Consider the following 12,952-nt stretch of genomic DNA (forward strand, 5'->3'; position numbering starts at 1 on the left):
TGCTGGGGATCTATTTCTGTGTCCTTTGCTTGGAAGAATTTAGCTTTGCTTTTGCTGTGGACATTTGTTCAGTGACCACCCTGCTATAGCTAACATAATGCTGCTGCCATGAGTTTTTTTCAGCTGAATATGTAATTTGGAAATGAGCAGTGATTTGTAAATGTAGAAGAAACCTGCAGTTATAACTGTAAGAACCAAATGACTATTTACAAACAAAACACTTCCCCTTCCCCTTGATATAGCTGGTGCCTCCACTATCCAAGACTATCAGTATCGTAAAAAATAACATCTGCATTGCTGCTTCTCAGCAGTTTGATCAACCCTGGGAGCAATGGAAATGAAACTATTTATCAGCTCTTAGAATTTCTTCCTTTACGTATTTTGCTTTTACACTGTAAGCTTTCTACGATACGGACATCTGTTTGCTAGAAATCTTATCAGTGCCAATGCTTTATTTTCCCCAGTTAAGAACTAAAGGAAGAAGCCTTTACAAGAAAACCAAAAAGCAGTCATACCAACGCTATTCAACATAAGTTGCTTTCCTGTACGTGTTGCTAAGACTGATGTTGTAGGATTTTTATGGAATAAAATTCAAGGTTTGGTTTTACTCATTCTTTCTGGCCTTAACCAGACAGTGACAATTTATGCTCTGTTGTCAACTGAGTTGCACAGGCTGCACATACTCCCACCGCCCTGCTGTTGTGTGGGCAGCAGGGTCCAGGAACAAAACTGGGCCCTTCCTCTGCTCGGCCTCCCTCAACGGTGCCGAGCCGAAAGGTGCAACTCGATTGCAAAATGGTTTTGCTGGCCAAAAGGTACTGACTACCCACCCACATTTCTAACTAGCAGATGGCTAGGAATGCCTTCAGAGCAAGATGAGGGATTTCACTACTTTGCTTTTTTAGAGTAAATAAATAATATTCAGAAATTCTATTTAAAATGTAAACTACACTTTTTTTTTTGTCATGAAAGCATATGTTATCATATAAGGATAATATTATGGATTCCCTATGAAACGGTGGCAGTTACCCAAGATAAATATTACTTTATTAATACACACTACTACTACAGTATGAGACAGGACTCATCCTAATGCTCTAAATATCAAAGACTGACTTCTGAATAAGGACGCTTATTCTGGAAAAAAAGATCAGCTAGTACTCTGCTGCAAGGCCTCCTTTCGATAAAGAGAATGGATTAAGTTTGTATTTGGAATAAGAAGTCTTTCACTGTGAACTGGTAGACCAAATAATTAACTTTAAACTACTATGTTTATGAAATGCTATGTATGAAATTTTGTGTAAAATATGACCTTTAAAAATCCTGTTGTCTTCAGTTTATTCTTTCAGTGAGTCTTATGCAGCTTTGCATTTTTCGCAGAGTTGCATCAATTTGGCATGAGTAATTTCAGTTTGGGTTCCTATTTTTACTCATCTGAAAATAGTAATTTGTAACTTTATAGGTCTTTATCCATGAAAATGGCCACTAGAAAGGTTTGTAAAGCCTGAGTCATAGACCGGTTTTTATGAGTATCACTATAGTCAGAAGTTTTACTAAGATTGAGCTTACCATCTGTATATTAAGTTGCCATACTAATAGCTGCATTTAACAAATGAAAATGAAATTTTGACAAAGTCCCTGGAGTCTCAGAGAGGAATAATGATGGTCCAGTTACAGAAATGGTATTCTGTTTTAGCATCATGTTCCCCATACTGTATGGTAACAGCAGGAACAAATTCAAGGCAAATTGCTAAATAGACTTCACCCAGAAATTCTCCGTCTCGCTTGATGAATTTTATCAGAAAGGTCTGCCCTTGTCAGTCTGTCTCATTTCCCCACACTGTGATTTCAGGTGTAATTTTCTAGTCTGTTAATTTAAATATCACCTCAGCAAAATAGCTTATCTAAGGGACCTCATCCCATTTATTTTAAATTTCTGTATTTATTTTGTACATACCAGCATGCTGTCTGGCAAAATACTTCGTCTAGAACACACCAATAATTGAATTTATACATTACCTCTTGGATTCAAAATAAGAGTATTTTACCAAAGATGACAATGTCATAAAGTTGATTCTGTGGTTCTAATTTCTAAGCTGAAAGCAAAAGGAAAATAAGAATGGCTTAGTTGATTTTACAGATGAAAGGACTGAAGTGTTTTCTTTATTATTATTTAAATGAACTGAATCTCCCAAGTAATACAGCCTTTGTTTACTGCTAAGATTTCAAGTCCAGCATCAGACTATCCCTATTAATATAAATTGTTACCATCAAAATTTATGATGAATGCTCAGAAAATTAAGGAAATGAAGTCTGCTTCATGTTGAGTCACAGCTGAAATTACTGCCTTCTTTCATTTGCTTTAAATAGAACTTTGCAGTATATGTTTTTAATTGTCATTAGGCTATTGAGTGTCTATGCAGTATCATCAGGGATATCAGCATACTCAGTGCAGGACAATAGTTTTAACAGCATAAAATGATATTGAGAGCATTTTTTTTACATTAGCAGCAAAGTCCTCCTCTTTAGTGTTCTAAATATAGGAATGTGATTCAGACCTTTTTGATATTTGAATTAAGAGAGGATGTGATATATTTGACCATTCGTTAGTCCAATTTATTGAAATGCATTTTCACAAGCAAATTCTGAATGCACTAGCTCGTTTGGATCCAACAATTCTGAAGAATTCCCTTACAGAATTTAGCAGGGAAAGGAAATAAATGATACCTTTTGAAAGTAGTCGCATATACCCAGAAAATTTGTTGCAGTTAGACACTAACTGGAGTTTTTTGTTTGTTTGTTTTGTTTTTAATTCAGCCTACATCCAGGTGAAAAATATTAAGTAAACACTTACGGATTACCTTGCTCTTTTTTTTAGCCCTGAAGTTGTAAAGAGTGAGCCCTACGGAGAGAAGGCTGATGTCTGGGCTGCAGGATGCATCCTTTATCAGATGGCAACACTGAACCCACCATTCTACAGCACCAATATGCTCTCCTTGGCAAATAAGGTATTTGGATTTGCTAGATCAACATACCCAATTATTTCTGCATTGTTCATTGGATCTTATGTGCTGGATCTTTACGTGCTTGAGCAGTGGGGTTGGACTAGATGATCTCTAGAGGTCCCTTTCAACCTTAATCATTCTGTGATTCTGCGATCTACAAGAATTCATATGGAATGTTATAGAAGCACAAACCGCTCTGTGCTTCACATATGCAAATGAACAGAAATATTTATCACTGTATGGATTGTATCTTGTCATTATAATCAAATATAATCATAACAAATATATCAATATATATCAATATATATCAATATATATCAATATAAACATATCAAACAAAAATAGCTTGTAAATAATAATACATGATTACTTTTAATACTAACATGTTTTTATCACATTTTTATGCATTTGGAGATGGGAGTTTTAGATAGATAGAATACCACATATTCCCTATGAATTTTAAAGTACTATATTTTCTTCGATTAACCCTAGATTATTGATTTTACAGATAGTAGGGGCTGTGTATGAACCTGTGCCAGAAGGAGTGTACTCTGAAAAAGTGTCAGTTATTATTAAAAGGTAATTACTAATTTTGTCTTATTTTGACATCTTGCCAAAAAGGTGTTTTGTTTTGTTTTGTTTGTTTCTAGTAATGACGTGACAATTTATTGACTTTAGCAACCATTGATATTTATCTCTGAATATGCAATGTCTCCTGATTGAGTGGAAAATAGCGCTATCTGCTCACCTTGCTGATAACATGCAGTTAGTACAGACAAGACTCACAGCTACGTGCCAGTAGAGTCAGTGGGTTTAGGCAAAGGTATGGGTTTGTACAAACTACTGAAGTGTTTAGCGCTACCACTGCTGCAGTTCATCCATTACACATAAAACTATTTTTGCTTTCTAAGTTACAGCATTTTGAGACTTTTTCAAGTGCAGTTTGTGGTCAAGGAAGTAACTCTGTTGCGGTATGTTATCTATAGATCACTATATGATCATGTTCATCGTTTCGTGCTTTTATTTGATTGTTGGAAATACATTTCTCATTACTTCTAAACATGCTAACAAAGCAGAGATAACACAATGGCAGGGAAAAGATGAATCTCTGTTTGTTCTGTTCAGTCATTATATCATCATTGCCTCTTTGCTATGATTACAGATTTCTTCCTAGTGAAAATGTAGCATATAAGGCAAAATAGAATGTGATTTGGTGCCCTTCTACAGCGGCTTAACTTGTCCATTTTGGAAAGTCTCCACTCAGAAAAAAATCTCTTTTCTTTCTCACTCAAATGTGGAATTCTGTTTCTTAAAAAAAATACTTTCCCGTGCCAAGACTATAAAATTTCTATAGTATCTCTTGCAGTACATAAAGGTTTCTGCTTTCCAAAGACCTTGAAAATGATAAAAGTCACTAGAGAGGATAGAAGCAAATAGAATAAATGTTTAAGTTTCAAAGGTTCATAAGTGAATCATTTCAAATATTTACAGGTATTTGTAGTTGATTTTGAACTATTTTAAACTAAGTACCTTTCTGTTCTCTGTACCATTAGCTGCCTAATGACTGGCTAAGGGTGGTTCTATTTATAAAAGGAGACTGAAAACAGTACAAACAGTATTTCTGAAATAGCGTTTTGATAACATACATGACATATTCTGTTTCATTGGCACTTGATAGAATAACTGGCTTTAGTCATTCACTGCTCTCCATTTAAGAGTAATATAGTCTTCCCAAATGTATCCAGAAAATATCTTCGCGTCATGTTGAATCAGGATTGATATGTATCGCATTGTCTTACAAATTTGAAACTGATGTTTATGAGTAAAGTTGGACAAACTCATCCCAAGGATCTGGTCTTTCTCTTCCTCGCCTGTCTTTTTATTCTCTTCATTCTTGATAATGAGGACAAATGCAATAAAAAAAGTGTTTGATTGGTAGAAGGCCAGCTATTGATTGATTATCCATTATAATTATAGATATTATTGCTGTATTAAACAGCTTCACTGAAAGCCCCTCTATCATTATAAAACCGGCTGCCATTTTGTTGTCATCCTTTTACTGATAGTCAACATAGTTTAAATAGCAGATTAAATAGATATTTGCATGAAAAGTTATGATTTGCAATCACATAAGCTTTACTCTGCCTACTTTAGTTGCAGTGGGAAACATCTCGTTGGTTGGTTACTCTGAGATATTAACTGAAATGTTTTGATTTTTCTTTGACTCATGCTTCAAGAGACATTTAGACAAAATTAAGAACATCAAAGGAAAGAAATGAAGAAGATCATTACTGAATGACTGAAGCACAATACCTATTCAAAGAGGAATGCCATAAATAGAAAAAAAATATTTTCTCTTGTTAATAAAGATTAGAAGAAAATATAAAAAGCTTCATTTTGCAACTGGAAATTTGCATTCAGTATATTAGATTAGTTTCAGTGGATTAAGCTACTAAAGAAGGTTTAGAAATCATAATCAGCAAAGTCATTCAGAATTGAGCATCAGTCTGTTCAATGATGAGTCACAAAACATTTCTTTTTAGACTTGGAAAATGGATTAAGGATCTATCGGCAATCTTTTACAGTTCACATGATTCTTAGAAATTTTGACTAATTTCAGTGGATTAAAGAAGAATTAGAAGAAAAATAAAGAATTAAAGATAAGAAATTAATAAGAATTAAAAAGAAAAATAAGTGGAGTATTTCTTAGGGCAAAAAATGCATCTTTTTAAAGGAAATATGAAAGCTTAATTAAAACAGATTAACACAATTATGATAGTGAGACGAATTATAATGGGTTTGAGAAATTGCCTATAGAAAGAGGTTAAAATCAAGAAGTTATAATGCTGTAAAACATATTTTCAGAACTGCTGCTTTACATGGAGGTAATGTTTATTTAAAAAGTACTGTTTTAGAAATAATAAAGTAATTCTGTGTCACCTCCTTTAAAAAAAAGGATGTTGGGTCAAGTGTACGATAGCCGAAATGATAGCTTGTCAGTAGTACTCTGCAGGAAAAACATAGTAAATTGTCAATCCCACTGGAGTTAATAGATTTAAAACAAGTTATAGTACATGAATATCCACCTGCCTCAGCGTTCATGCCCTAACCTACATCCCAGATATTCTAGGGATTTAAATATTGACCTAATCATAAATTGTTATTGTTACTAGACATCAAACTAGAGTGTCTGAAACAGGAACCATTGAATAATTCTGGTTGGAAGGGACTCCTGGAGGTCGCCTAGTCCAGACCCTTCTCAAAGCAGATCCAGTTAGGCCAGACTGCTCAGGGCCTTGTCTAGTTGAGTTCTGGATATATCCAAGGATAGCTGAGTTCTGGATATATCCTTCTGCTTGCCCTTCTTCAATATACATGTGATATTTGACTTTTTCACAGTCTTCAGAAACCTCCCCCATCCCTCAAACTTTTGGAAATGATGGACAGTGGCATTGGTCCATTCCCTCATCACCCTCATGTGCATCTCATCTGGTTCAATGAACTCATGTGTACCCAGCTGGCCAGCAAAATTCTATGTAGTGCAATTACTTCTTTGCATGGATTGAGACCCATGTTTCTCGCCTTCGCTGGCTTTCCTAGAAAGCCTGTATCCATCTGTGGCAGCACTGAAGTCCTACCACGTCTGACATTCCAGCTCCTTTTAATTCCTTCTACTTCCTTTTATTCCTTCTTGTGCATTTATGCACAATCACTTGAAATGGAAACCAAGTTGTACTTTGTTTTACTTTCACTAGAGCCCCCTCCATCATACAGTCCCACGAACAGCACCTTACCACCCCACTTATTTCCACTTCTCTCTGTGTTTTGCAAAACTTCCCTTGGTATACCTAATTTAATGCCTTCCTCACAAGGTTAGTAACTCTCTTGACAAAAATTTTCTTGCCCTGTTTCATCAGATAGATCCTGTCCCTGCTCAGTAGTTCATGTTCCTCAAACAGGGTCCTGTGGAAGTGAAAATTGTTCTAACTGAAACACCGGCTGCACATCCAGGTGTTGAACTGCAGGCTGTATCCACCCAGACTTGAGCCTTCCCCCGCTATTGGAAGGGCTGAGAACAGCACCTTGCCCGCTGCCCTTTACCCTCGAACCCAGTGCTCCGTAGGTACTTTTGGTATATTCTGGATTAGCCCTACGGATCTTTGGTATCCGTATGGATGAGCAGCAACAGGCCCAAGGGCCAGATGAGCTGTGTCAGTTTCTCCCAGCATCCTGGACTCAAGCTCCAGACAAGCAACAGGTTTCCTGATTGCCAGTTTTGGCATTAGATGTTGCCTCTGTCCTCTACAGCAAAGAGTCTCCAGTGGCTATCAGCTGCTGTTCTTTGTGATGTGGATAGTTACTTACCTGGTTTTGGGAGATGTGTGCCCTGTTGAGTCTTCCTACTCCTCCCTTGATCATGGTACAGGTCACTTCACCTGTTCTGTAATTTTAGATCTGCAGGCAGAGAAAAAGCCTTTCTTCTGTTGCCAGAAGTTGCAAGTGTCCAGGCTTCCCTATCTTGTGATCATGTGTGTGCTGCTTCTTTAAGGGTGATTTCTAATGGCCCTTCTCTTTTTCATTGTGAGCTTGGGCTCTTGAGGCTGCTGTCAGTCTCCTGTGCGTGTTTCCTGACAGTGCATTCACCTCTCTTGTGATTGCTCAGCACCTTGAGAAGAGCTCAGCTGCCACAGGTGAGGCCATTGTCTCCCCAGACACACGTGGGAGACACACATAGCCCTACACAGCAGCCGTTGATGCATCTGGTGTGATGGGAAATTGGTGCTGGAGACTGTACTCTCTGGTGGCGAGCACCAACACGTGCAGTGCTGAGCAATCCCACTCAGGCTTGAGGAGAGTTTCTGGGCCCCTTTGTGTACCTGCTTCCATATCTGCTGTGACAGCTGCTGTGTTTACTTTAGCTCCCACTGTTCACTGTCGTCTTGAATGGGAAAAGGCTGCTTGATAAATTTCTTACTATGAAGGCTTTGGCAAATACATTTTTAAAGCCACTAGATGTTGCTCAATTGGTCTTTTTGCATTTGTGCATTTCTGAATGTATATCCATTTGTAAAGTTTGAGTCATTGTGAGAACTTAAAATTGTTGTCCTGATAAATTACTGTTTTGTCCCAAGTGAAAAATGAACATGACTTGATAAACGCCATTGGAATGAATGCAGTGGTAGTCAAAGGATTACAAGAAAAAAGTAATTGCATTTCATCAGAGAATGGTTCTTTCTCTAGATGCTTAACTCCTGATGCAGAAGCACGTCCAGACATAGTGGAGGTCAGCTCACTGCTATCTGAGGTGATGATGAAATATTTGGATATCTTATCCACTTCCCATCTCATGCTGGAGAAAAAACTGGATCGGGAGAGGATACGCACCCAGAGGTACTTCATGGAGGCTAATCGAAATGCAGTGACTTACCACCACCAGCTTTCCGTTTTATCACAGGTAAGTTCATGTATTAGTCTTTTTTTTTTCTCTTATCACAGCATGTCATATCTGGGAAAATGAAGTCTAGCAAAGCAGAAAATAAAACAAAATGAAAAGACAAACCTCTTAGAACAATTTCAAATTCATGCAGACTCTTTAATTTATTTTTAACTAGGTACTTTTTCATTCTCTGTAGACGTGCTCATGCAGGAAAAATAACAATTATCTTAAAAACCTATTTCATCATATGTTGGAAAATGACATTATTGTGGAGGTACTTGCAATTTTGATATCCTTTGATAACATCTAATTATTAATGCCCATTTGTGAAGTGTTAGTGAATAGGAGAATGTACACTTGGCTAGAGTGGAACAAATGGATAATCTTGTGTATGATTCACAAACAGTGGCACTAAGAAAATGAAACCTACACAAATACAACTTTTAACTACAGGTTGGTAGATAAAGAGCAGTAATGCTGATAATGTATTTGCTAAGGCTTTCTTATTGTCTGATACAGGTATTTTTTAGTATGCTTGTTTATCTTCGCATGCTTTCTGTAAGGCTTATAGAAATTAATCACTTTTCTTTCATAGGTTTTCAAATTAGTAGTCCAAGAATATTGTCTGTATCCGGCGATGACATATTACTGTTTCACCCTGTTCTGTTTTTCATAAAAATGATGCCAACAACTTCCACAAAATATCAGTAAACCACTGTGATTTGAAGTATGAGAGATACTGAAATGGAGGAAAGGTATAGGATAGCATTATGACTTAAACAAGTATCAAAAGTTATTTTACAAATATGTAGTGTTTTCTTATCCTACATTGAAAGCTGGTTGTATAACATTTTTCATATCTTGATACAGTCATTCTCATGCATAACTCTGATCAATTTTGCAAAAACACCTGCAATGCAAAACCAAACTGTGTTTATTGTAGTATTTCAATGCAGTGCATTCTTCAAGAAGAGTGCTCTGTCCAGACCTTTGTAAGCCTTTATATAACCTTTATTATGATCCATTAGCTGTGCCTTGAAGTTAGAGCACTTCTGTTTTGTATAAAGTCTTAAAAAATACACTAGTCTTGCAAAGAGAAGGAAAACACCTCTGTAATTTATGGAATAATGGCTTATCTTCTGAAGGGAGAAACACTGTAATTCTAGTTCAACTCCAAAAGGTATTTTATTATGTATATAGAATGAAAGAGATTCAAAAGGAGGGTCTGAGAAAGATCCAGAACACCACTGAAGTTGAAGGAATATGACTCTATATGGAGAAGTGGGAGACCTGATTGCGTGTTCTTGTGTAGATCAGATAGCATAAGAAATTAGGCTGGGAATTCCCAGATTTCAAGAGAGTGCTTACAGGGTTTACAAGTAGGAGGAGCCTACAAATATAAGGTTTCCTTTTTAGCATTGCAGGAAAGATTTATGAAGCTGAAGGATTTCTTATAAAAAAAGAAAACTAACTACTCCTGAAGAGTTTTAACTTTTGAAGAAAAAAAAACAATATTTTGACTAAAAATATTAAGGATTTCAAGCAGCTGTTCTTGAAATGAAAACTCTATGAGGTGTGGACAACCTCATTCATCTTAGTCATGGCCCCAGTGATTCCAGAGCCAGGTAATTTGTCATTTTTCCATGGTGTCAGAAAACTCAGCATTTCTGCCATGTAGCTCAAAGTTCTGTTGAAGCTACTCATCTCACACATCATTTTCTCTCTACGGAGATGTGCCATGGTCTTCTTTTTCACCCCAGTTATGTCATGTTGTGAATGTTGCTCAAATAAAGAGCATACTTCCTGTCTGGGTTTACAGAACTATGCGGCATAGATCTTTTGGAGCCAGAGAGGAGTCTGCTTTATAAACAGGTTGAGACCAGTGTGGATAATGATGACCTGGTAACCTGAAGGACCTGTTATCTCGCCTGGCAAATATAGCATAGTATCTTGAAAATAATCCTGATAAAAATAATCATTGTCACCTCCTTACCTAAACTCTTATCCTTCATTCTTTTTCTTTTTTTCTTTTTTTTTTTTTTTTTTTTTAATGAGAGCGAAAAGAGATGTAAGGATGGTGTTTAATAGCAGTAGTGTCCTGAAAGGAGTGTCCTGAAAGTTAGTTTGCTGGTATATCATAGAGTACTTAGGGCACAAAGTAATAATTGTATATCATACATAGTACCTTTCATTTCAAGGTAGTCAATATTATATTTTCATGCTGTGAATGGAAAATGGTGAAGAGGGAAAAGGTAGTTTGTGCAAGGTCGCCAAACAGACCATTGGCAAAGTTGAGTCTACTGGTTCTCATATAAAGATATGAGTGGGTAACTTAGTGTGGATTCCATTGCTTTATTTCAGATAGCTAGATTTGAGAAGTATAGAAATTATTTTGGCAGTGTACAAAAAGCTCAAAATACATCATTTTTAGTACTGTTGAAATATATATTTGATTACATGATTATCATCCATTATTGTTTCACTTACTGCGTATGTCCTGAGCCTTTTCACCTTAGGGTTAATGCCTAGGAGCCCTAGAGAAGCAAGTATATTCACGTAATTCTTGTCATATAAATAGGAAAACCTTTCTCTAAATGCCTGCTTTTTTTCAATTTACAGTATCAGTATACCAAAAACACACCTTGATTTTGTACTGCAAATTATGTTTTCCTTCAAAATGTACAGTTCCCCTCCAGAACAATATAGTGTGATGTGTAGCTGAGATCGGCTACATGCTTTGAATGTGGGATAGGAGACCATAAACTTTATGTCAGAATCTATATGTAAAAATATATAACAAAATCTGAGCCCTTTGTACCTAGTACTGTTCTGATCATATAGGTAGTCTGTCATGTCTGCCCACTTCTAAAGTAATCTCTGAGAGTAGCCTCTGTATCTCCCCCAAAGGTTGGTTTGTGCATTTGGCACACCCGCTCTATCACATTCTTTCCATATAGCAGGATTTTATAGTGTTCTATTCTTTAGGAAGTTAAGCTTATTTTCGTTCTTTGTGTTAATAATATCACCTGAATTCACATTTTATGTATAAATCCACACTTTATATTTAAATATTCAAATGCAGTTCCCTATTATGCGGAGTACGGTAACGGGAGACGAAGATGCTTAGGTAATGGAACAGTGGGTTAAACTGCTGTTGTACAGTGCAGTCTAGCGGAGTGGCTCCACATGCAGCGTTTGTCAGGGTTAACAGTCACCCTTGGCTGAGCTGAGTGCTTTGGACTAGTGTTCACAGGCGCAGGGATGCTCATCAGCTGTGGCATACATAAAGTAAAACGGTGATAGAAGCAATAGCTTCATACAGGACTGTGTCTAAAGTGAAGAACCTGGCCAGACTTGACATGGTTTGTGCAGTTCTCTGTTATCCCCAGACAGACTACCCCAAGTTAGGGAACAGTTTGGAATCCGCATAGAAAACCTCTCTGCTTTCAGCTATCACATGTCTGAAGATGTCCTTTTTTTATCCCCCATTCAAAAATACTATCTGGAAAACTCTGAGGAGACCTGAACCACTATTAGAAGAGAACTGAAAATCCTGGGCGTATCCATAGCACATATATGAACTGTGTGATATACAGCAGTTGCAGTTAGTCGGATGCTTTCAGAAAATGTTGGTCTGACTTTGCATGGCTGACACATCAGCCGTGTTATGGATGAGGTATTCCAGGAGATAACAGATGTATGTAAGAATCTGCACATATGTGGTGCACGTGACACCTCAAGGTATCAGATCTACATTTTGTGTACAAGGGGTGTTGTAAAAGTGTTGCAAGAGTGGTAAGTCCAGCATGTTTCCAAAATATTGGATGTACTGAGCAAGTACAAGGCTGCTACACAGTACTAACATGTTAATGGCCAGGATCCCGGGAAATTATGATAGCTGAGTGCTTGCAGTTAAGGGGGTTTAAAGACTAACGTGAATTTCCCTTGTTTCAGTGACTAACTGCAAATGACTAAAAAGTGTTAATTTACTGTTACTTTCTGTCCTCTCCACACTTGAAATACATACATAACTGTTTTTTCTCATCTTTGTTATATCTCCCCTCTGACATTTTTTTTTTCCTTTGGACTGAATAATCCAATTCCATCAGTCTTAGTCTGTAAGTTGTGCTTTTAGACCTATTCTCATTTCTCTCCATTGGTCTCTTTCCAATTAATTTAGTTTAGTTAATCAGTTTGAAGCATAGTGTCCAAAACTGGACTCAGTTACTCCAGCTACAAGCCTTTTCGGTACTGAGCAAAAGGACTTCACTGCTCTTAGAGATGGTTCTCCTCTTTTATACCTCCCAGTATGATTGCCTTTTCATAAGGGCATGGTCCTGTTAAATCCTGTTCTGTTTCTGGTCCACCCAAGCCCCATATCTTTTCCTGTAGAGATGCTGCTGTCTACTGTTCATTTCCTGTTCTGCGCATTTCTGCAGTTGTTTCTCCCTGCTCACACAACTTCATATTTTTCCGTTCCTGCACTTCGTCCCTCTTGATGAACAGGGGA

General features: G+C 37.1%; 1 protein-coding gene across 1 annotated transcript in view; it reads left to right on the forward strand.

The window, feature by feature from the left end:
• NEK10 (NIMA related kinase 10) overlaps nucleotides 1-12,952 on the forward strand; it is a 78,673-nt gene that overhangs the window by 36,406 nt on the left and 29,315 nt on the right. Inside the window, exons 23-25 of the mRNA XM_088521206.1 lie at nucleotides 2,879-3,008; nucleotides 3,514-3,584; nucleotides 8,247-8,460. Coding sequence (XP_088377332.1) covers nucleotides 2,879-3,008; nucleotides 3,514-3,584; nucleotides 8,247-8,460 — 415 coding nt within the window. The remainder of the gene's footprint in view (nucleotides 1-2,878; nucleotides 3,009-3,513; nucleotides 3,585-8,246; nucleotides 8,461-12,952) is intronic.

The sequence above is a fragment of the Tinamus guttatus genome, unplaced genomic scaffold, assembly GCF_059628265.1.
Source record: "Tinamus guttatus ecotype Peru unplaced genomic scaffold, ASM5962826v1 Tinamus_guttatus_pri_ptg000115l, whole genome shotgun sequence".
Taxonomy (NCBI): Eukaryota; Metazoa; Chordata; class Aves; order Tinamiformes; family Tinamidae; genus Tinamus; species Tinamus guttatus.